General features: G+C 46.5%; 1 protein-coding gene across 1 annotated transcript; it reads left to right on the forward strand.

Moving 5' to 3' along the window:
• Positions 1 to 19745: 19745 nt before the first annotated feature.
• Positions 19746 to 21435, forward strand: LOC146191350 (glutathione S-transferase Mu 2-like). Its single transcript, XM_084601901.1, has 2 exons — positions 19746 to 20050; positions 20962 to 21435. Exons 1-2 carry the CDS (start codon positions 19782 to 19784, stop codon positions 21350 to 21352), a joined length of 660 nt encoding a protein of 219 aa, XP_084458027.1. The 5' UTR covers positions 19746 to 19781; the 3' UTR covers positions 21353 to 21435.
• Positions 21436 to 21466: the final 31 nt, after the last annotated feature.

Below are 21466 nucleotides of genomic sequence, written 5' to 3' on the forward strand. Positions count from 1 at the left end.
GCTGCCCACAACCCAACCACGTCATCCGATCTCGAGACATCACACAACCCGCCGACCAGTCACACACGCACGTCCGGCGACTTGATTAACGAAAGAGCACCGCCACGCCGTTTCACCTCCGACCTGACCATCACACATGCCGGGCACTTTTCAAGGGCTGCGACGCTTCCAACGGTAATAAAAGGGCTCCAATGTTCGTCACCTGCCAACGACCACCTTCCAAAAAGCCACGCTCGTGATTTTTCGAGGCTGCGATGCTGCGAACGATCGGTGCCGTTGCCGACGGACACCTTTTTTTTTTTTCCGAGTCACGCTTCCGATTTTCTATAAGGCTTCAAACGGTGAAAGTCGATACCGCTAATCCCGGCGCCGACGAAATGTTCTTTCTTTTTTTTTTTTCGACTTAAGTATACTACCACTCTCGCGTTAAAAAAACATACATGAAACCATAGCGGCTATGCTCTTGCCATTATCTCTACATTTCGGCGGCAATTGTCTAAAAAATGCGTATGATGGTAGAATGCGCTGAATCTAGGCCGGGACCGCCAACGGTGGGCTTCGCGCCCTAATTCTGCTCTTCCCCACAGCGACGATGTAGAGCAGTCCGAAATGTAGTTAGCGCTTGAGGCTCTTCACGGCTGCCCAAACGGATGTACGTGTTCAAATTTCCCTTGGATGTGCGAGTGCCTGCGCGGTCTTTCTTTTAGATTACCCACTTGCGCACGAATGGAAGCTGATGAAGACGGCAACGCGGAATGCGAGAGAGTGGCTGTTCAATACGTGCGATCTTAGGATTCGGTGATGCATAGTTGCCTAAAGCTGACCTACGAGTTTCATATGGGCTGAAATCGCGGACGCGACCTTATGCTGATTTTCTTGTGTGTGTTTTATTTATAGTGCACCCATCACGAGATACGTGACGTCAGACTCTGACACCGGCTGAGTGGTTTCGTGCCTCAGGGATTCATACCAGACATTTGCCAGCGCATGATCTTGCCTTCTACGCATGCGCGATATTGAGTGGATACAATAAAACAGCGCAACACATGGAACAAAGCAGGAGACAGACACGACCACTCACTAGAAAGTTCAGTTGCTAGTCACGCCTGCGTTTTCATAAAAATTTAGCTGGGAACTTTAGTTAAACCCGGTAGGTACGTAGCTTCTTCTTCTTCTCCTTCTTCTTCTTCTCCTTCTTCTCCTCCTCCTTCTTCTTCTCCTCCTCCTCCTTCTTCTCCTCCTCCTCCTTCTCCTCCTCCTTCTCCTCCTCATCCTCCTCCTTCTCCTTCTCCTCCTCCTCCTTCTCCTCCTCCTCCTCCTCCTTCTCCTTCTCCTTCTCCTCCTCCTCCTTCTCCTTCTCCTTCTCCTTCTTCTTCTTCTTCTTCTGCGGCGCGGCGTGGCTACCGACCGGGTTTACCCGACGGCTTAAAGAGGGGTCCCATCTGCGGTCGCTCTAAAGGTCAAGCGTGGCTACCGGCCGGGTTTACGCGACGGGCTGAAACCTGGCGTAGTATTGCTTACGCAATACAATTTCGAGAGCACTGCGGAATCTGCACTGCAGAAATGCGAAAGCCTAACCGTTGCTGGTGCACACGGTGCGGCGCATCACGTTTACTAGCGTTATTATCAACAATATGCACCGTCATTATCATCGCTAATGTCATTATAATTATCAGGCCATGCGCCATTGCGGGACAGACTCCGTCACAGTAGAAAATCGACTTGGCTAGGACCTTTCTGGTCCACCTGGTAAAAAAGGGAAGCTTCAGTACCAATCCAATCCAATCCACTAATTCCAGCCTCATTGTCATCGCTACTATAATCCTCAAGGTAGACAAAGAGAATTATGATGTGCATTTCATAATCCGTGACGTGGCGCAGTATAGTTAAAGCGCTCGGCTGGGTATCCAAGGGATGGAGGTCCGATACCTGGTCGAGAGAGGATTTATTTATTTATTTCTAACTATCTTCCTCACGGTAGCCTGTCCGATGATGTCACCAAATGATGACGTCACTCGCGGTATCCCACGAAATCTCGCGAATCACAGGGTCATGGCCGCGAGTATGAGCCATTAAATGATAAAATAATAAAAGCACAAACTTCAGCGAGATTCTTCCCAAGTTAATATGCATCAAGGTATCCTATTCCCTTGCTGCTGCGACAATAAAGTTTCGTTCAGTTGCTAGTCAGCGGTCGTTTCTGTGTCTCTTCCTTCGTCCCGTGCATTGCGCTGCTTTATTGTATGCCATAATGTATTAACTGGCCCGGCTAATTTCACTCTTGAATAAATAGTGCGATTGGATGAGAGCCCAATAATACCAGCCGATTCCGTTGCTCCGTTTTAGGTTTCATTCAGTGGTTGTTTCAAGCCACGATTGCAGACGAGCTTGACGACGAGACCTGGAAGTTGCTGCACTTATACCCTCGCGCATGGGCAGAACACAAGATCGCGCGCCTACAAGTGTTGTACGGAATTCTTCCGTGCCTCACTGCTTTCCTCAGGAGTGCCCTTTAAGCCTAAAAAATATACAGCTCATGCTGCGAAAGCGAAATCATACACGCAGTCGGAAGCCGATCAACTGAAAAGCGAAATGTAGTACGACAAACTAATACTGATAAAATGCAGAAAAAGGCCCGCCACGAGGCCTTTGTGGTTTTGATGTTCACTACTGACCTAAGGGCGGGTCATGGAATCACGACAACATTTTGACGGACGAACTCAAAACAAGCCCGTGCGCTGTGCGACATCAGTACGCGCTCCAAGTGGTCGAAACTATTCAGCCACACTCCATTTGCGGCATCCTCACCCTGGGTGCACTTTCAGGAAGTTCAATGTGATATATATAGTTCATTGTGAGTATATAGTTACCTTCGTGAGTTCGCTTATAGCTCCTTCAGAATATCGGCAGGATACAACCAACAGAAGGCTCCCGAGTATGCGGTTGCAGTATATAGAGATTAAATGTGTCATCTCTTCACCCACAATATATTACACTGATATGTTACACAGAAATTCATTACGGCGTAAGTTTAAATGCTGACAAAACATAAGTTTAGCAGTATGCGGCAGGCAGATCTAAAGGGCCAAAGGAAATTGTGGACGTTAAAGATTATCAACTGTCAACCTCAAAGGCCGTAATCAAACATTGTTTCAAAACGTGTGAAGCGAACAGTATTTCAAAGTCGTTTGAAAGTGGCGACCATACCACTACGGTTGGCAGTTAGGGTATCGGCGAAACCGTGGCCGCACAATTTACTAACAGATCCAAGTGCTACTTCAAGCCGTATTGAGGGTGCTCCTAAATGGGCAGTGATAGGGGAGAAATTGCTCATCAGCATCTACCCAAGAGCAGCGCCATCCAAGAGCAGCACGTCCCAGTTAGCAAATCGACTTGCCCTATAGGCTGTGGTCCCAGTCCCAACCCTACCCCAGGAATAATTTTTCAACTGCGAAGCTTCTGCGAATGCTGCGCATATTTCCTTTGTAGCGGTGTGACTGCGCTTATGGGGATGCTTATGGGCAATTATTTCCTTATTTATCAATGTTCTTCATCTTGTGGTGGTTCGGTTAACGTTTGAGTTTTATCGGCGGTGCTGCTGGGGTGCATGCCGAACTTTTGATGAAGAAACGAAGTTTGGGTTGCTTCTCCGGGTTTGTCGTCCCAAATCGACTCAGGCTACTAAGGGCTCTGTGGTCGAAGGCCTGGATAATTTTTACTCCTGTTGCACCCTAATGTGCACTGACATCGCACAGTACATGGGTAGCTTCCGTGTCTCCTCCATTGAAACGCGGCTGTCGCTGTCGGGGGAGACTGCGGTGTACAGCTGCTCTGACTTGGTAGTTCAAAAACGGCTTCCGGGCTGGGCTTGTGGAGTCGAAGCACCAGCTCCCACCGAAAACACGTAGCCAAGAGCCGGCCCGTCATCAGGATTTACCAGTTTTAAAGGTCCCGACAGTAAAGTAAAATTTTTCACCACCACCACCATTACCGGGAACAGGTCTCCAGGCTCAGTTGTCTAGCGGCCTAACCAATAAGCCACCGTGACGTAGAAGAAACGAGATATCGTTCATGCAGGCAGCTACATCGTTGTGCAAAGATAAAAACGTCGGTACCTCATCCCCAACCACCACGTTCCAACCAAAATTTGGCGGTAGTGCGCTATTTGGCACGCAGGCAGAGCCATGCGCTCGAATTGAATAAAAACACAATTTGCATATTTGGTCTCGTAATGGCAGCGCTGAAAATTATTTCCCAAAATCTGCGATCCGGCTTATGCATAGTGCCGGAACTGATTTCAGCAATCCGATGTCCGCAAATCCCTTGTAAAGCAGCAAGATCCCTTGGTGCACAAAGTATGCAAGTTAATAATCGCGTGTGCAGCAATGAATGTTTTAGTTTAGAATATTCTAGGGAACGAGTCGCATTCAAAGCATCACTAGCTAAACATGGCGAGCGAAGGAAGGCAATCCGGACCTGGAGGAATTTGGCTCTTCGGCCAGCAGCGCCCGCGACCGACTCGAGGGGTTCCGTTCGGGGAAACGGCGCGTGGCGGCAGATTAAAAACCCGCTGCAAGGAATAGGGGGAGGAGGTGGGCACATTGCTCGGAGCAAGTTGGCCGCGGCTGTCTTAAGCCAGACGAATAAATGGGCCTGCAAGAGAAGCCGTCCTTGAACGGGGCCATTCAACCAGCTGGCGCTCCCCTCCTCCTCTCTCAACTCCGCTGGCTCTCCGGGCGACGCAGCGTGTGGTGTGGCGCAGATTATCAATGCAGCCCATCCGCTTCGGGGCTGCTGTGCGAAGATCTGCGAAGCCGGCGGCCAAATAAGAATGTCCCTTATACGGATATCCAGACCTGTGCTTATTTTCTGAAATGGTTATTTCCGGGAAACTCACGCAGCATGTCAGGATACTTATTTTACGAGACAATCCAGCGAGCACTTTTAAACACTGCTAAAAATTTTGAGCTCAGAAAGGAAAATAAATTTTTGTAGGACTTAATTCTCCTCCGCGATAGACACCTTTTAATTGCATAACTAACGAAATTAGAACTCTGGAATTATATTTTATTTGCGCAGTTCGGCGGCTAGCGACAGTGGAGAGTTTGAAGGCGCGAACAAGACGATGAAATATCAGTTTTCGAAACGACCAAAAGCTCAATTCCTAAAGCCCTTCAACAGACAAGAAATTCCGGTGCTGTTTTCTGCAAGGAGCTGAAACAAATACTGCGGAGATTCAGCGTCCAGTGATTACGTGCTGCACTGACTATACAGAGCCTAATTCAAACCGCGCTATTCTGCCGCGTCGTAAACACTATATTGCTTCGCAACTTGGCGAAGGCATAAGACACTCACTGTCAACTGCAAGGACTTTGCTTTTTAGCGTGACGAAGGATAAAAAGAGCATTATACTGCACAGTAAAGCAGTCAATTCCAAGCTCGCGTTCTGCAACCACTGCACCACATCATCAGCTGACGTCGCGTTTACACCGAGCTTCATATGTGTCTAAAGCGCTAAGTTTTCGTATTGTGCCGAAAAAATGGCGGTATTTGACTGGTTTATGAGGTTTAACGTCCCAAAGCGACTCAGGCTATGAGAGACACCGTAGTGGAGGGCTCCAGAAATTTCGACCACCTGGGATATTTTAACGCACGTGCACTGGCATCGCACACCATACGGGCGCATCATTTTTCGCTTCCACAGAAAAGCTGCCGCCGCGGCCAGGGTTCGATCCCACATCCTTGAGTACAGTAGTAGAGCGCCCTAACCACAGCACCACCACGGTGGGGCAAAGGGCGGGATTTCTCACGCTGCGATGATTTAGAAAATTAGTCTTTCTTCGTTTGAAAAATTGATATTTCCGCTGGCACTAGCCGTTAGCTTACTGGGTTAATATGTGAGTGTTGTTCGTTAACTGTCTTATTGGACGAAATTTTGCAGTAAATTTCAGTCACAACGGCTCTGAGTTCCAATTGATTTGAGTTTTTAGATTTCAAATTCCTTGTCTTTCGCAATTTCGAAAGGGTTGAATGATAAACCACCTATCACTCCGGCGCATAAAAGGTACTCAATCTTGTATAGCCGTCACGCTGAACTGAAAGCTTTCATGCTCAAAAAAAGCGAAAACATTTTCAATGCATTTTGTAGGCTCTAAAACATTGATTTAAAAGCAATACAGGCGATCCCTGTCATTTTCAGATAGCGCCCTTTCGGCAAACTATTTGGAGAGAGAAACCCTCTGTAACTCGAGCAGTTGGAGGCCAGTGCGTCACAGATGCTCCGTGAATAAATTAGCCCGGTGGTGCTGATACGCAGCCGTTTTATGCGAGGCTCATTCTGCGTGCGACGTCGTCAGTGGTTAGCTCTAAGATTCGCAATCCTTCTCTCTGCGGAAGTGTGCCATTCTAACCTCGAACCCACTCGGCCCAACTCTCCCTCTCCCATCGCGCAGAGTCCCTACGCTGCTATCCCGATTTCCCTGCGATTTTCCCTAACCGAGGAACGGTTTGCCGCATAGCATATCAGCGCTTATAGTGGCGTTCTAACTTGCACGTCACAGCAATAATTTTTCCCTCTTTGTTTTACGGGCTAAGCAATACTGTAGAACCCCTGCGCCAGCTTGACACATTTTAATTCATTATGCTCGCCCTCCATATCGGCTTTCAGGGGTGAATTTGTGTTTTTGCTTTGCCGTCAGATGGGACATGGAGTGGCTCTAATTTGTTTGAAATTCAGCTTCATCCCGATATCTAAATCTTCGAGCGTTTATTTATTTATTTTTTCCTTTCCGTTTTTGCTTCGTTTTCTACAGAACAGTGTGCTTCAAAGGCTCGGCTGAGCGCAAGCTCATTCCAAAACGATTAGTCGGCACTTATACGTGAGCGGCGAGTTAAATCGCTCCTCCCTTCCGTTTGAGGGAAGTGGGAAGGGGAGGACTTTTTTTTTTTTTTTGCCGGCACAACGGCCACCTAAAAGAGCTTTTTTACACTTTCTGCATAATTTCCCTCCCTCATGCGCGCTACCGCTCAGCTTTGCTGCGACCAAGCTACGCTAGGTTGAACCCTTATATTGTTTGCAGGCGAGTTGCGCAGCGTTCTTTACAGAAGCGATGAAACATCTTTGAACATGAGAAGCAAACTTCGCCGTTCGTTAGATCCACCACTAATGAAGAAGTAAGCTAAATATAACTTCCCCAAAGTCAGTGGATAACCTCCATTATGCTCTGAAATTTTGTTTAACATATTCCCAGCCTTTCTAAACCAGCATGCTCTTTATGTTTTAATGTGGTTGACCCCGTAACGTTTGTGCAGCACCGAAAGGCTTTGGAAATATTGACAGTCGCATTGTTTTTGGACATCAAAGGCGCCTACGACGTCGTAACCCATCAGCCCATTTTGGACGCCCTGATAGCTGCTGAGATCGGAGGCCGCATGTTCATCTGGATACGCAGATACCTGTCAGAGAGACCCCATTTCGTCTAGATTGCAGGCGGGCCAACGTCTTTACATCGACGTCGTTTGCGCAGAGTTCTACGAGGTGGAGTGCTGAGCCCGACTCTCTTCAGCCTTACTCTCGTTGGCCTCGTAGAGTTACTACCCCAATCTGCTCAAATCTCCATCTATGCATATGATATATGTATTTGGGTATCACCTGTGACTCATCCCCAAGTTCGTGCGAGGCTGCAAAAGGCTTCAACCATATTGACGTCTTACCTTCATCTTTAAGGCCTAAATATTTCGACCGAGAAGTGTTCCCTTGTGGCATTCACACGTAAAACAATGTCACGTTACCCCATATGCATCAATGTCAAATTCATTCCCTACAAGCGAAGCCACCAATTCCTTGGAGCTGTCATTGACAGAAATTTTTCGTGGAGTCCTCATCACAGAGAAAGGAGAAGCAAACTTGTAGCGATTGTCCAAGCTCTCTCCTTCCTCGGGAAAATTCCTGGAGCACACCCGTGCGCTCGATTCTCCATCTGTATCGGTCGCTGTTTCTGGGCTACATGCGATACAGCTTCCTCATATTTAATAACATTAGAAAAACTGACCTCAGCACAATTCAAAGTCAGCAAGCTCAAGCTCTTCGTATATGCCTTGGACTCCCTAAATGTGCCTCAACAGCGGCGACTGTTCTTGTTGCCCGGGATCATCCTGTTACCACGCATATTGCTGTTGACACAATGAGAACGCATATTCGGTACCTAACAAGAGTCATTAGTCATTATCTATAGCAACCCTTTCAGTAATTAGGCCATGCACTGAATTCGCCAAAGCTATAGAACCTCATCGCGCCTATATGCCTTCGCAGTTCACCCCTGCGCAAGGCCACGCTCCCCCATATACCTCGGATACAAATTTATGTTCCTGGAATTACGAAAAAAAGCCGGAATGTCATCATCTGCTCATAAACAAATGATGTTAAATTATCTGCATTTCAAACATCAGCATTACATGTCTACACGGATGACTCAGTTAATCCAACCAGTTGCGCAGGGTCTGTGGTAATATCGCTAAGTCAATTTTGATAAAGATTAAGACGTTATATCTCACTTCTTCTGCTGGTGCTGAACTAGCTGCCCTATGCGCTGCAGCTAAATTCATTTACCAAGAACATCCACATGCATGCTTGCACTACGCCGCGAGTCACATGGCCAACTAACTGGAGAGTAAATAGAGAGATGTGGGTTAGTTGGTGACTAGTATTAGAATGCATCTTGAAACCGCGTAAAAAGAAAAGGCACTGATAAAGAGTTTGCATATCTGGATAGCATGATGTCCCGTACACGCCTGCGCACCAGTGTTAAGTGATAATCGTTTGTTAGGTTACAGTGTGATTGCGATGAATGTATAAATTGTGACGCGCTATTTTAATAAACTAGTCGAAGTTTCGAGCTCTTTCTTATTGGTTTCTTCCTCGTCCCTTGTCTCCTTGCGCGGTTTCATGATGCATTCTAATCATTGGAGAAATTCGCCAGCTGTACCACGGTGCAATATCTAAATCTCACGATATTATTTTTCAGTGGCTGCCAGGACACTGCAACCACCAGGCGGTCGAGGCTTTCCGTTCTGACCACAACGACGGAGTTCCAGTCAAAATTTACATATCGAGGGTTGACGCAGCATGTGCGATTCACTCTTTGGCCCTGGAGATCATAGTTTCAGCATGAAACACGGGAGAATTTTGCAACCGCCACCTCATGGCCCCGGACCTTCGACTGCACCTCCGTTTTCCCCATAAGATAGCGCGTTGAGAAGCAACGTTGCTGTGTCGTTTATGGTTCGATGTCACATTCACAAACAAATATGCTTTCCAGATTGAAACGGCCAACAGCCCTGCCTGTGAAAATTGTTGCTGTGAAGAGACGGACGAACGTATCCGGAGTGAATGCCCTGCAATTGTGAATGAAGACATGAGTTGCGTTGTGCGCTGGATCACCTCGATCCTCTCCCTTTAACGGCGGATAAGATCCTTGGTCCGTGACCACGATAGTCGACTACCTTCAAGACATGCAGGGCACTGTTTAGTTACCTGACAGCCGCCGGCTTGAGTGACAATTGTGACTGTGCTCTACCACGGCCGGTCTCGAGGGAGAGCGCGCTCTCTTTCTTACGGCCTTCTTAATCGCCGTGTGAACAATGGGAACTTTTCTCCTAGAGTCACGCGTTCCGCCACCGCAAGGGGCGCGACCTGCTCACTGTTCGCTCCGCATCTGCTTCAGCGGCGGCGGGTGGCTTTTGCATGGTTTCGCGCTGTCGCTCGCTTGTTTCGTGGTGTGTGCAGCCCCGGAATAAAAGAACATGGAAGGTAGATACTCCAGCGGCATGTCAGCGTACTTTGCACGTGAACCGAGTCTTTATATATAAACACTGTCGCTCTGCAAACGTTCTACAAGCTTATGACATGCATTGCGGCATGGGCATGGTACCTACTTTTGTCCATTTTAATCCGAATTTTTCCCAAGCCTGCACACGAATAGCAAAAAAAAAAAAAAAATGTTCACATCGAAGCTTCTTCAAGGCTAACATGACAGCAACTCGTCTGCAATAGCAAAACCGTCTTTCAGCGCTAGATGCGAAACCATTCATGTAGCACCGAAGATGAAAATAATTTCATAAAAATGTAATGTAAATTGCAAAATGCTTGCATGACATAAATTATTAGTATAAAAGTCAAAGTAAACGTTGTAGGGTTGAGTTTTAAATCTTACTACAAATCATATATTAGCCAATGTGTACATTTTAAGCATTATTTTAATTTTGCAAATAAACATTGTTTTAATGAAATTTTTACATGATATTAAGCTTGTTATGAAAGCAATAAAAAATGGTTTGATATTCATAACACCACTTGTGCTCGATGTGGTGAAACGAGGCCAATAAATGATGAAGGTGACACTCGATGCAGTGACTTAGAAATGAGTTCACCTGCTATATCGAAAGTATGCAAGAAACTTCTAAAGCGTTAAAGGACGCTCTCACTGAAGACTCATTTGAAGCCCTATATAGCGAGCCATAGAGGCTCTCTTCGGAAAAGTAAGGTTAATGTGTGGAAGGGAATGACATATGCTAGATGCTGGGGCCGTAACAGCTAGCGGCACATGACTACATTGTCAAGAGGGACGTTTCATTTGAGAGCAAAATCAAGGCACTGAAGGATTTGATGGCATCTCCTACCATCCCGTTTCCCACTGTCACATATTCCGGTTTACCTTACGCCGCTGGATATATCGTTTTGTTCATCAACTTCGGGTGTGACGCTTGCGCTATTCTTGAAACTAGCGAAAGAAGCAGACCCATGTAGTAGGCTCTTCTACGGAGACAATATTCAAGTGGACTGCATTATCCGGGACCACAGCTTGTTGCCCTATTGGACAAGCTTCTTCTTTTTTTTTTTTTCGAAAAAGCTGTCGTGCACCTACTATACACACAAATGTTCTCGAAGTACTTATGATCCTGATTCAATCACCGTTTCTGAATTCAACACTGAGTTGCCCGAAAGGAATTGACAACAGCTATGTTATTAGGTCCGCTTCTTTGATATTTGAAACATTTCTTAGAATTGTTCTTCTCAATTAATTATACCAGGAAAGTGACAGAGAAGACCGAGAGGCCAACTCCTTTTATGTGCACAAGCCGTGCAGGAAGATTTTGAGACTGAATTTTCTAGACGCAAGTCGAATTTTGATGAATTGATGAACATATGGTGCAATGTGTAACTTTGAAAGACAATTTTTTTATTGTTTACCGCTCTTTTCGATTCTGCTTAACTGTTTATGCCCATGTCCTTGATTTAAAGTAGTCACGAGACTACATATACATCTTCGGTCTTTCAACCGACTGACATGTTTTGAACGAAGCTAGTACCGCCCACTCCACTAGACAAGTGAAATTTTTACTATATGAGTAAATTTTTGTTCTTTACTCGGAATCTGAGACGCGCCATGAATTTTTGCCGGTGCCTCTTCTGATCTAAACGAAAACGGTAGCGGTTGACAGAATCTCCACCCAACAGTTCACCATGCACTCACGTCAGGTCGCGCTACACCTACTTAAAACATTCAAAGTCACATTGCATAGCCTGGTAAACTTATTTTTGTACAAAACTTAGGGGTAAAAAATGTTGAAGCGTACCCGAAGCTTCATTCGACCGTGCACGGCCGCACTGACGAAGGAGCGCGCGCTTGAGCGGATTGTTGACTGTATTTTATTCCTCGTACACGATAAATGTTCTATGTTGATTACGGACTTTGTATAAACCATAAGGGGCGAAATGTCAGGACCTGCCGGCTGCAACTGACGCGGGCGAAGCTAAAAGCGAGCGCGCGTTTCCTTTGCGCGTGAACGGCTGTAGTGGAGGAGCAGCAGTGGGGCGGTGGCGACCCCACCGAGGCGCGGCGGGCGGTGGAAACAGACCCCATTGGAGAGGCCGTAAGAGAAGAGAAGCGCTCTCTCCCTCGAGACCGGCCGTGCCCCGGCTTACGTTCGAAAGCGCTATACTGTCATTGCAGTCGATCACGCCTCGTGTAAAAATGCAGCACACTAACGCACTGTGCAGTAAACATTGTCGTCTTCACGAAGTTCTCTTTGAGCCATTCCATAATTTAGCCTAGGTAAATACGCCATACACAAATCGTCTGGCTGAGCGTGACCGACGTCCTCTAGCGTAATGTCGGGAGAATCCACCAAGTGGCTGACAGAAAACACTGCACCTAGGCAGACTTAAGTGCACCCCTGAAATATTATAAAACATAAAGTAAGTACCAGGAATAGCACTAATGCTTTAATCATTCTGTGTAACCTTAGGAGAATCTTTGAAGCATCATATGCCATTAGAACATACGATTATGCTGGTCAATCGCTTTTTTTTTTCGTACTAATCATGGCTTCCACAGTCTTCAGTATCACATGCTGAAGCACCTGAATATCTTAGAGGTAGCAAAATTGGAACGAATATTTCATAATGCTAAGCATGTAACTCCTCCATCTTTATTATCTCGTATTGTGAAAACAATGCGCATTGCCATATAAGATGTTTTAGGTCTGCTATACACTGCTCCTGACAGTAGGTGCATACGTTGTGTTTGAGTGTTTCATGTTTGCCGAGAAACCACTTGTCAGGTATGTGTGGTGCGTAGGTAGCGTTTATTATTACGAAAGCAATACTACTCTAGGTTTCGAGCCTTCAGCGTGGCGCGGTCGCACCCACGTGACGCTGTGACGTCACAGCCCACGTGACACAAAAGCGGTTGGCGTGGCGCGCTAGAGACGCAGCTGGTGCTCACGTGATACGTGACGTCAGGCACGTTCATACGGCTTGGTTAAAGCGGAACTTTATATGGGGCTGGCAGGAGCTGCCAACTTGGGTCTCTTGTTTCACATGGGACGGATATGTCAGAATCAGCCTGCTAGGACCCTGGCATTCACGTTACCCCTATAGGCCACTAAGGACGTTCGTACGGGTTGGTTAAAGTGGGACTTTATATGTGGGCTGAGGAAGAAGAAAAAGAGAAGTAGAACGCTTGATCACCCGCAGCTAATGCGTTCGCTCAATATTTGGTTCAGCAACGTTGAACCCTTGTAATTTTTTTACTTTGTTGGGAAATATCTCTTGTGGCCGAGTGAGCCCTTTCGTATTGTCAAACACTGGCGTTAAAGTTGCTTCATATAACCTAAGCCTGCTGTCGGGTTTTATTTTGGTGCGTACATAGTGTATCACGTGTCTGCCTGGGGAGCAGACACGTGATACACTGTTACGAGTGAGCATTGTTTGGTACGGATTTGACTCGATAGAGTTAGGCATGGAGTGGGGGTGTGGGATGTTATAACTGTCAGCAAGGCCTCCCGCTTGCGCGGCTGCGTTTCTTCGTCCGTGCCAGTATGTCCCGGTGTCCATATAATTTGAATTTCTTTTCCAACTTCCCGCATTCGCTTCAGCCTCTTTCTGATGTTGGCCACTGCGTCTTCTGTAGTTGGTGCCGTCAGCTCTGCAATCGCTGCTTATGAGTCGGCTAAAATTTGATATTCATTGAAATTATCTCTTGTGGCAGCAGCTGTCGTAATGGTATTTATGGCTCCCCATATGGCAAGCAAATCGGCGTGTAAAATTGTTCCTCCAGGTAGGTGGCACGTGTGCTGTCCGTTGTGTTGGGGCGCTGGCACACACTCCCATGCCACACTTCACCCTTCCATTTCTAATTGCAGCGTCAGTGTAGATGTCTACTGTGTTCAGCGGTTATGTGAGGGTCATTCGCTGTTCTAAAAGGTGCCTATCCACCACGTTCCGCCAACTAATAGGTCGCTGTGGCCTTAGTGCGATTTCCGGCGCCTCCTACGAGAGTGAATTGTCTGTCCCCAGGGGCCTCAGATAAATTGATTCGGTATCGATTCGGTTGTACCCCATGCAATGATCTGCTTGCCTTGCGTTCTGGTTTCTAGTCGGAATTGCATTCACATTTTTCGTCTCTGATAATTTCTCGTATGGGTGGTATGCTGACCAGCTTAAGTAGCTCTTCATTACTCGTGTACTTAGGAAGCCCAGCAATGGTGCGAATTAAAAGTGGCCCTGTGTAGCTTTTCGATGTCTTGTAGTTAGCGATCAGGAAATTCATACGCAGATGCCCCGCACTGAATCCTGCCGACAGCAACCTCTCTAGACAGTGGCACGATTTTTGCCGGGCTCCACCGTCTGTTTTTACGAATCACATGCAACATCGGAGTCCAGTTACTCAGCAATGTACGAATTCATTTACAAGGACTATTGGAACTAGAAATCTGTGTCCCCAAGAATGTTTTTGTTTGCTCGTTTGCAGACGTGATGTGTTCTCGAATATGCAGTGTGATCTGTTTTTGGCGTTCGTGGCATTCTTACCATCTATGCTTACGCATATTCCACGCGACGACATGCCCACCCTAGAACATCAAATTCTATCAAGCACTGCAATACAACATTCCATCCCCACATATCGCAGTGAGAGCGGCCTTCGAGTAATGCGAGAGAGGTCGATTTACAGCACGCACATCGGCAGCATGGCAAAGAACGAGAAACAGCTTGAAGAACCGTGAAGAAGCAAGAAGCTACACTCCCGTCCCTCCTAACTCCCTATATAATTACCCAAACAACGGCTGAAAACCATCCCTACAATCAAATAAAGGATTCATTCATTCATTCATTCATTCATTCATTCATTCATTCATTCATTCATTCATTCATTCATTATCTCGTCTATAATGAATAACAATCTACTTCAAACAAAATGTGCATTTCAGTGTTTTGTACTCTTTTAAAGTCCTTTATATTCCAAGTTAATTAGTTTCTAGTAACCTGTGTATAGTTTGTGTGTGGCCTCGCGTTACTGCACTTTTTATTCTGTTTTGTACATAGGTGCCTGTCCGCATATAACCCATTCAAGACGGGCAGAAACTTTGGTCAAGCTACTATGATAGTTGTTTTTTTTTTTTGTTTGTTTCTGTCCTAGCATGTTTCCTTCTGAATGTAAGCTAAAAATGCGTTGAGTAAAGGGTTTGAATAGTTAGTGCACCTGTTCTCTCGATCTTTTGAATGATTTGGCCCCCATTCATGAGTTAAATGACGTTGCTGGCTATTGCTATACTTGCCAGCATACAAAGAGCGTTTATTATCCCGTTAACTGAACTAGCTGAATGATATTCTCAGCACTGAACCATATCTCACCGGTTGCTGGCTTTGATGATGCCACGTATTCTCTACAGCCCATGTAAGTTGCACCCCGCCGAGGTGGCACAGTGGATAGGGCGCGCGACTATTGTTTCCAAGGTTACGGGCCCGAATCCCGGCCTCGGCGGCCGCTTTCGGTGGAGGCGAAAAACCAGTCCTCCACTACGGCGTCTCGCTGAGTCGCTTTGGGACTTTAAACCCCACAAACCAAACCAAAGTATGTAATTTGCTTAATACGATGTAACTTACGCGCGATTCATATGTTGACAAGCCATGTAAGTACTGTAATGTAATGTAAGTACCTGTTTGTGAGCATTAAGTAAAGAGGTGAGACAGTAACAAGATAGGCAACTGATGAAGGATGCTTCAAAACATAAGTTTGAAGGAACATTTAAATTCGTCTTCCTCAATCGTAACCACTTCCTAGAGCGCTGCCTACCAAGTATACCTGCAGGTGTGTCCCAACTCCTTGCGTTCCCTCACCCTTTGCACTGTGAAGTTTTGCTAATTGTAGACACTCTGCTCCCGTAAGTGATGTTTTCTATGCTACACAGCTTTTGCGTCTAAGTACAACTACTACAGGAGGGGAAAATCACCCATCTCCTCCCTCCCCCTCCTATGTCCAACAGCCTGGCAAATGGAGAGAGAGCCTTGGAGCCCACCGATTGAGAGTCGTACTTGCGTAAGAGCCCAGAACCCATACTGTGGCGGGGACGTCGCTTCGCAGCAAAAAGCCGTCCGCCTGGCGGCTGAGGCCGCGAATAACCAATGTATATTCGCCACTCCTTAGTCGCGGAGGTTCCAGCCCCGGTTCCTCAGGCCTGCGTGCCAGGAGCGGGGAGTAGGGGGCCTCCTAAATAGGTGGAAATTAAAGTTTAATCATCATTATCACCCCATACTGTGGCAACCGCAGATGCTAAAAGGCAGTGCTAAAACTCTGTCTTGCTTTCATTTGGGACTGCAGTGCGAGCTATAGATGAAGTCAGCAAATTGTAGGATGGATTCTCAAGGTTATTCATAGGCCAAACGTGGCTCATTAAATGCAATTGTAACCTGGTTGCTAGGAAAGGAAAGGCGCCGTATCCGTCACACTTCTCTGCGGACCCCTGAACCGCGCTGCAAGCGAGAGGACAAAGGTATGGACGAAAGAAGAGCAAGAGATGCTGAAGTAACTGCTGCGCAAGAATTCTTTCAACCTGGGAATCTAGTAGTCACAGCGAACAGCACAAAGACGCTTCTACGCTTCGTCTACATCGAAATGCAGCCGCGGCTCATTTCCCCCACCCCCTTTCAGAAAGTGTACAAGGAATGTCAGATTAAGCACGACAGGTCACAACTGTCCTAGAGTTGTAGTACTAGAGTCTGAGTCTTCTTAAATTATCTCTCTCTCTCTCTCTCTCTGGCTTCCTCTCTTGAAGTCTTGCGTATTTGAAGGACCTGTGATCTGCCAGCTCACGTGTTATTGCTCAACACTCATTGCCCAACGGAAATCAGACCGTTTCAGGTGCATGCGGATTAGTAAGATAACACAGCAACACAAGTCAACGGGATAACTAAAATTATTAATGCAGTCAACAGCATATTATTCATATTATAGCTCATGATTTATGCGTGTTTCTAAGCGTGCCGCGACAAATGACGAACACCGACGGAATGTGTCGAGACATTTTCGAGCATTGATGATTCTTTGAATCTGCGAAGAGACTGGAAATGTCGGCCGTCGGCATGAAAAACGTTCAAAAGTCAAGGAACTTGCACAGCTTGTGACATTTCAGTTAAGACTGGGAACCTACACTCCCTTTCCTTTGGGTTTATTTCCCGCCTACGCTTCCTGCAATGTTCGTTACGGGCGGCGGTTTGCGATGTCGGTGAAAAGATACGCTGTTTGCCTTTCTGAAACTGACCTGCCGTCGCCAGTGCTGATTGTAGTGAAGACTAAAAATAAATGACCTAAATGTTACAGACATACTCACACCTCCAGACACACAGGAGCGCGCTGAACACACAAACAACTTCTTCGCGAACTTTGGTACTGCAGATCCACGGCGCAAAAGCTTTGGAACGCGCTGCTGATTTGAATGTGAAAAGCTAATCCGTAGACGGTATATAGTTTTGCTAGAATAACGACGAAGTGTATTGTATTGTATTGTGTTTTATGACGCATAAGCAACTAAGGCCATCATATGCCAAACACAGGGTTCAGAGTGCGTTTTGTTAGGAAGAACATTTTTTACAGTTATATATCTCAGTTTTTTTATAATGTTGATTTCACAGGAAAAATTGAGAAGAAAGGAAAATTCTACAAGTACATTTTCTCCGAGGAGAAGGTTTGAGTGCAATCAGATTAGTACCATAGTACTAATATTATTAGTATTGGTGGTAGGTGGAGTAGGATTAGGGGGATTAGTAACATTTGTACCGTTGTCTGAAAAGGTGACCACTATGCACTTTCGATTTCGCTGTTCATTAAATGAGAACAATCAAATATGTCTTCGTAATCTCTAACAAGCTGGCGAGATGAATGAATAAATAGGCAGGGTCGATGATGCAGCTGGATTATTACGATATAGAAATCATGGCTGCATGTGCAGCCCATGTAGCCATATTTTCGAGTGGATAGCCATGATCCAATCCCCCCCCCCCCCCCCCCCCCCTTCCCTTCGTCGCTCATGTTGCTGGCAATTGCGACCAATTGGTCGGAATTTTAGGCCTTAAATTTTGCCTATTCGAGAGGGTTAGATCTTCTCTTAGGGAGTTTGTCATGTCTCTGATGCTTTTAAACAGTTTTTTTAAACAGTTTAAGCAGTGCAATAAATCAGGATGAAGACACAAAGGGACGCACATGCTCTTGTCTTCGTCAGTGTCTTTTGTGCTGTTTTCAAAACCGTGAACGATCAAGCACCTCTACCCTTTTAAATTCTGTTTATTGTTTGCACTGACGCATAAACAGCCCTATTCCATTCCATGCATTATTAATATCTGTGCCCGCAAGTAACACACAGAGTCGTCATTTCTTTTCTCTATTTAACGTTCTCTATGCACGGTTTTTCCAAACGCTTTTAGTTCTGGCAACACTGCGATTGAGCCTTGTTTAAAACAACTTAGAAGCACAGGTTTTCAATTTAAAAACAGAAAAGTTGGGGAGGGTGTGGGAGGGTGTGGGAGACATCGCAAGGCAAGGAGTCGCCTGCACGGGCACATTATCAAACATTGCCTGGGATGCCTTATCATATCCGCGTCGTCGCATGTATCAGCGCTAGTTCGACCACCGAGCGACGCGCGTCGTCTGCACCTGCGCATGCCGGCATATAGTCAAACACTGCGCTGCACTGCGCCATTGATACTGAAAACGGTCGGGTTCTCAATATCATCATTAGCACACAGGCTTCTTTACAAATTTCAGAACTGTCCCTCCTCCGATTGGTGTTTGACTTCACTCCTAGCATCGGCAATTCTCCAATACGTCCATAAAGAACAGGACGAAAGGACTCTAGCTGTTCCTAACCCATAAAGTGTCTTTGAAACCTTTCGTCTCATATTAACGATACGCGTGGTTTTACGGAACAGTCAAAAGCGAGCGCGTTGGCCAGCACAGATGTTCTGAGGCCCACTTCAAGAGGACGAAGAGTTGAGCGTTCTGGCGCATGCATGCACATAAGGGCTCGCGGATATCCAGTATATTGCTGTTGATCATGATATGCTAGGGACACTCACCGGCTGAAGCAACGCTTGATATGATGCTAACTGGTACATGAAGGACAAATCCTGTAAAGGCGCATCAGGGGATAGGGTACAGGAAACAGGGACGTGCGGGTGCCAAGGCATGGATGGAGCCCTGGTTCTTAGTACAACGAAGCATTTGCTCCGTTATTCAGCTGTCGATGCGAACATGGACCATTTCTTGGGAGCAGTGAGGAACCAGGGTATTTTCCTTTACTTCTTTTGAACAATGACGGCAGGGGAACGTCTATGTGACGGAGTGCGGCCAGATTGTGCGTCGCGCTCGACTACGAGTGATCATGCCTACTGATATCAATGGCCATGCGTGCACATGTATTTGATGCCTCTGTAATACTAGCCGCACTTTAACTACAAGGTGACATGATTACCAACCATCATCATTAATTTAGTCTCCTTCTACGCAGTAGCATAAGGATCGCGCGCGGGCCATTTGGCGTTGGTGTTACATCGAAACAGCTAAATTTCTGCATCCAAACGTCATGCGTGCTGAAAAACTAGTCTCTCGCGCTGTGATTTGAAAGTCTTTGTCTACAACTTCCCACATTCTTGTGTGTAAAAGTGCCTGACTTTTGCGCTGCGTTTTATGCGCCATCGTCTTCATCCTCTGACATCCAATAATTGGCGACACTCGATAAGCAAGAATCCCTTGTTTTAGTATATAGCAAGGCACGTGCGTCCGTAGGCACGTGCATGCGTGTGCGTGTGTGTGCGTGGGGGGGGGGGGGGGGGGGGGGAGGGGGGGAGGCTATCGAAATCCAGGCTAGATACTGTCTAGGATATTCCGCTAATTTATTTCTTTTTTGTTTATTTCAGCCCTCACAGTTGTAATCTCTCGACTGCCAACATGACCACTCCAATCGTGGGCTACACGAGCGCCAGGGGTCTGGCCCAGAGCATCCGCAACCTGCTGGTGTACAAGGGAGTGAATTTCCAAGACAAGCGCTACGAATTTGGACCAGCACCGGCCTACGAGAAACAGGGATGGGCTGCCGACAAAGCCTCTCTGGGACTAGCCTTCCCCAATTTGCCTTACTACATTGACGGTGACGTACGACTGACGCAGACGGTCGCCATTCTACGCTACCTTGGAAAGAAGCACGGTCTTGAAGCGAGGTCAGTGTGGGACAGTGTTCGTGCATAAATGCAGCCGCGTCACATTTCGGTCAGCTAGCATTCAAAAATAAATTTGCTTAAGAGCATGACAACAGCAAGGAGAGCCCCTAATCATGCAGCTCACGCAGTACCCGTTTAAATGATGCTGAACGATTCAGTATTGGTAGAGTTGTTGCACATACTAAGCGTTTTCAGACAATTTCCGTCGCGATAATATCTCGACTCGTTTCGCAAAGTACAGCACACATATGCTCTCGTGCAAAGCCCATTCGTGGTGATGATAATGACAGCATTCAGCCAAGGGAAGTCTGCTCTAGGCGAGGCTTCCTCAGTAATACTCAATTCGCATCATGCATCCGTGGCCATACATAAATTAATCATTTCTTATCTCCCTCCTATGTGGCACGATGCAGCCCTTAATTATGTATAGTCTCCTTACGTGCCCACTAGTCTGTCTCTCAAAGAGAGGCAGTTACCTGCCCGTACTGCACAGTGACGCATGAGTTGTCCATATTCACTTCGGACTCATTTCTGCTCAGTGCAGTGCTAGTCTCCTTTAGTCTTTTAGCATTTTAATTAATTTACTTTGCATCGCTCATTTCTAATGTCGTATCACTGTAGTCTCAGTGTTACTTCTGCACGCCGAGCGGGCATATACTCAGCCGTTTCCTTCAGTACTAATTACGAATACAAAAATTATTGAAATCAAAGAAAGTGGAGGAATGTTTATTTTGTTTGCAGTAATTCTCAATTCGAAATAAACAGCACAAGGATTTATCGGCTAAAAGATGACTGATTAGAAAGTAGGATCAAAAGAACCCCATGTCAAAGGGGTTCGAACCAACAGCTATCGTCATTCCGGGTTATTTCAAATCGCTTTGGTCTTTTTCGTCCCACGATTACCGGTGCAGGACTGAGCGGGAGGCCACAGAGCTGTCGCTGCTGGAGCAGCAAGCACACGACCTACAGCGGGCCCTTGTGCTGACCTCCATGAACCCAAACACGACCCAGGCACGTGAGACACACGAACGGAGACTGGTCGACTCCCTTAGCTATTGGCAGAAGCACCTGAAGACGCGCAAATGGGCCCTTGGAGACTCGCTCACCTACGTGGACTTCCTGCTGTACGAGGCTTTCGACTGGAACCGCCAATACGCGCCCGGGACGTTTGAAGGCCGTACCGAAATCTTGGACTATTTGAAGAGGTTCGAGGAGCTTCCCAAGCTCAAGGAGTACTTTGCTTTGAACAAGTATACCAAGTGGCCTATCATGGCCCCATACATGTTCTGGGGACACAAGTAACGCCCCACAGACATCAAGCCTCGTGACATTGCCGGGGGACTTCACATTAATTTTATGCTAATAAAATCACGCATTCTGTCTTATCTCAGCTATCAAGCTCGGTTTTGGTTAGAA

Source organism: Amblyomma maculatum, chromosome 4 (genome assembly GCF_055883805.1).
Source record: "Amblyomma maculatum isolate TAMU_Amacu chromosome 4, ASM5588380v1, whole genome shotgun sequence".
Taxonomy (NCBI): domain Eukaryota; kingdom Metazoa; phylum Arthropoda; class Arachnida; order Ixodida; family Ixodidae; genus Amblyomma; species Amblyomma maculatum.

What these genes read in the sequence shown, in the direction of transcription:
- LOC146191350 (XM_084601901.1), top strand. Translation starts at nt 19,782, where the DNA reads ATGACCACTCCAATCGTGGGCTACACGAGCGCCAGGGGTCTGGCCCAG. An exon ending in AAGCACGGTCTTGAAGCGAG is followed by an intron (nt 20,051 to 20,961) that starts GTCAGTGTGGGA and finishes TTACCGGTGCAG; the next exon opens with GACTGAGCGGGAGGCCACAG.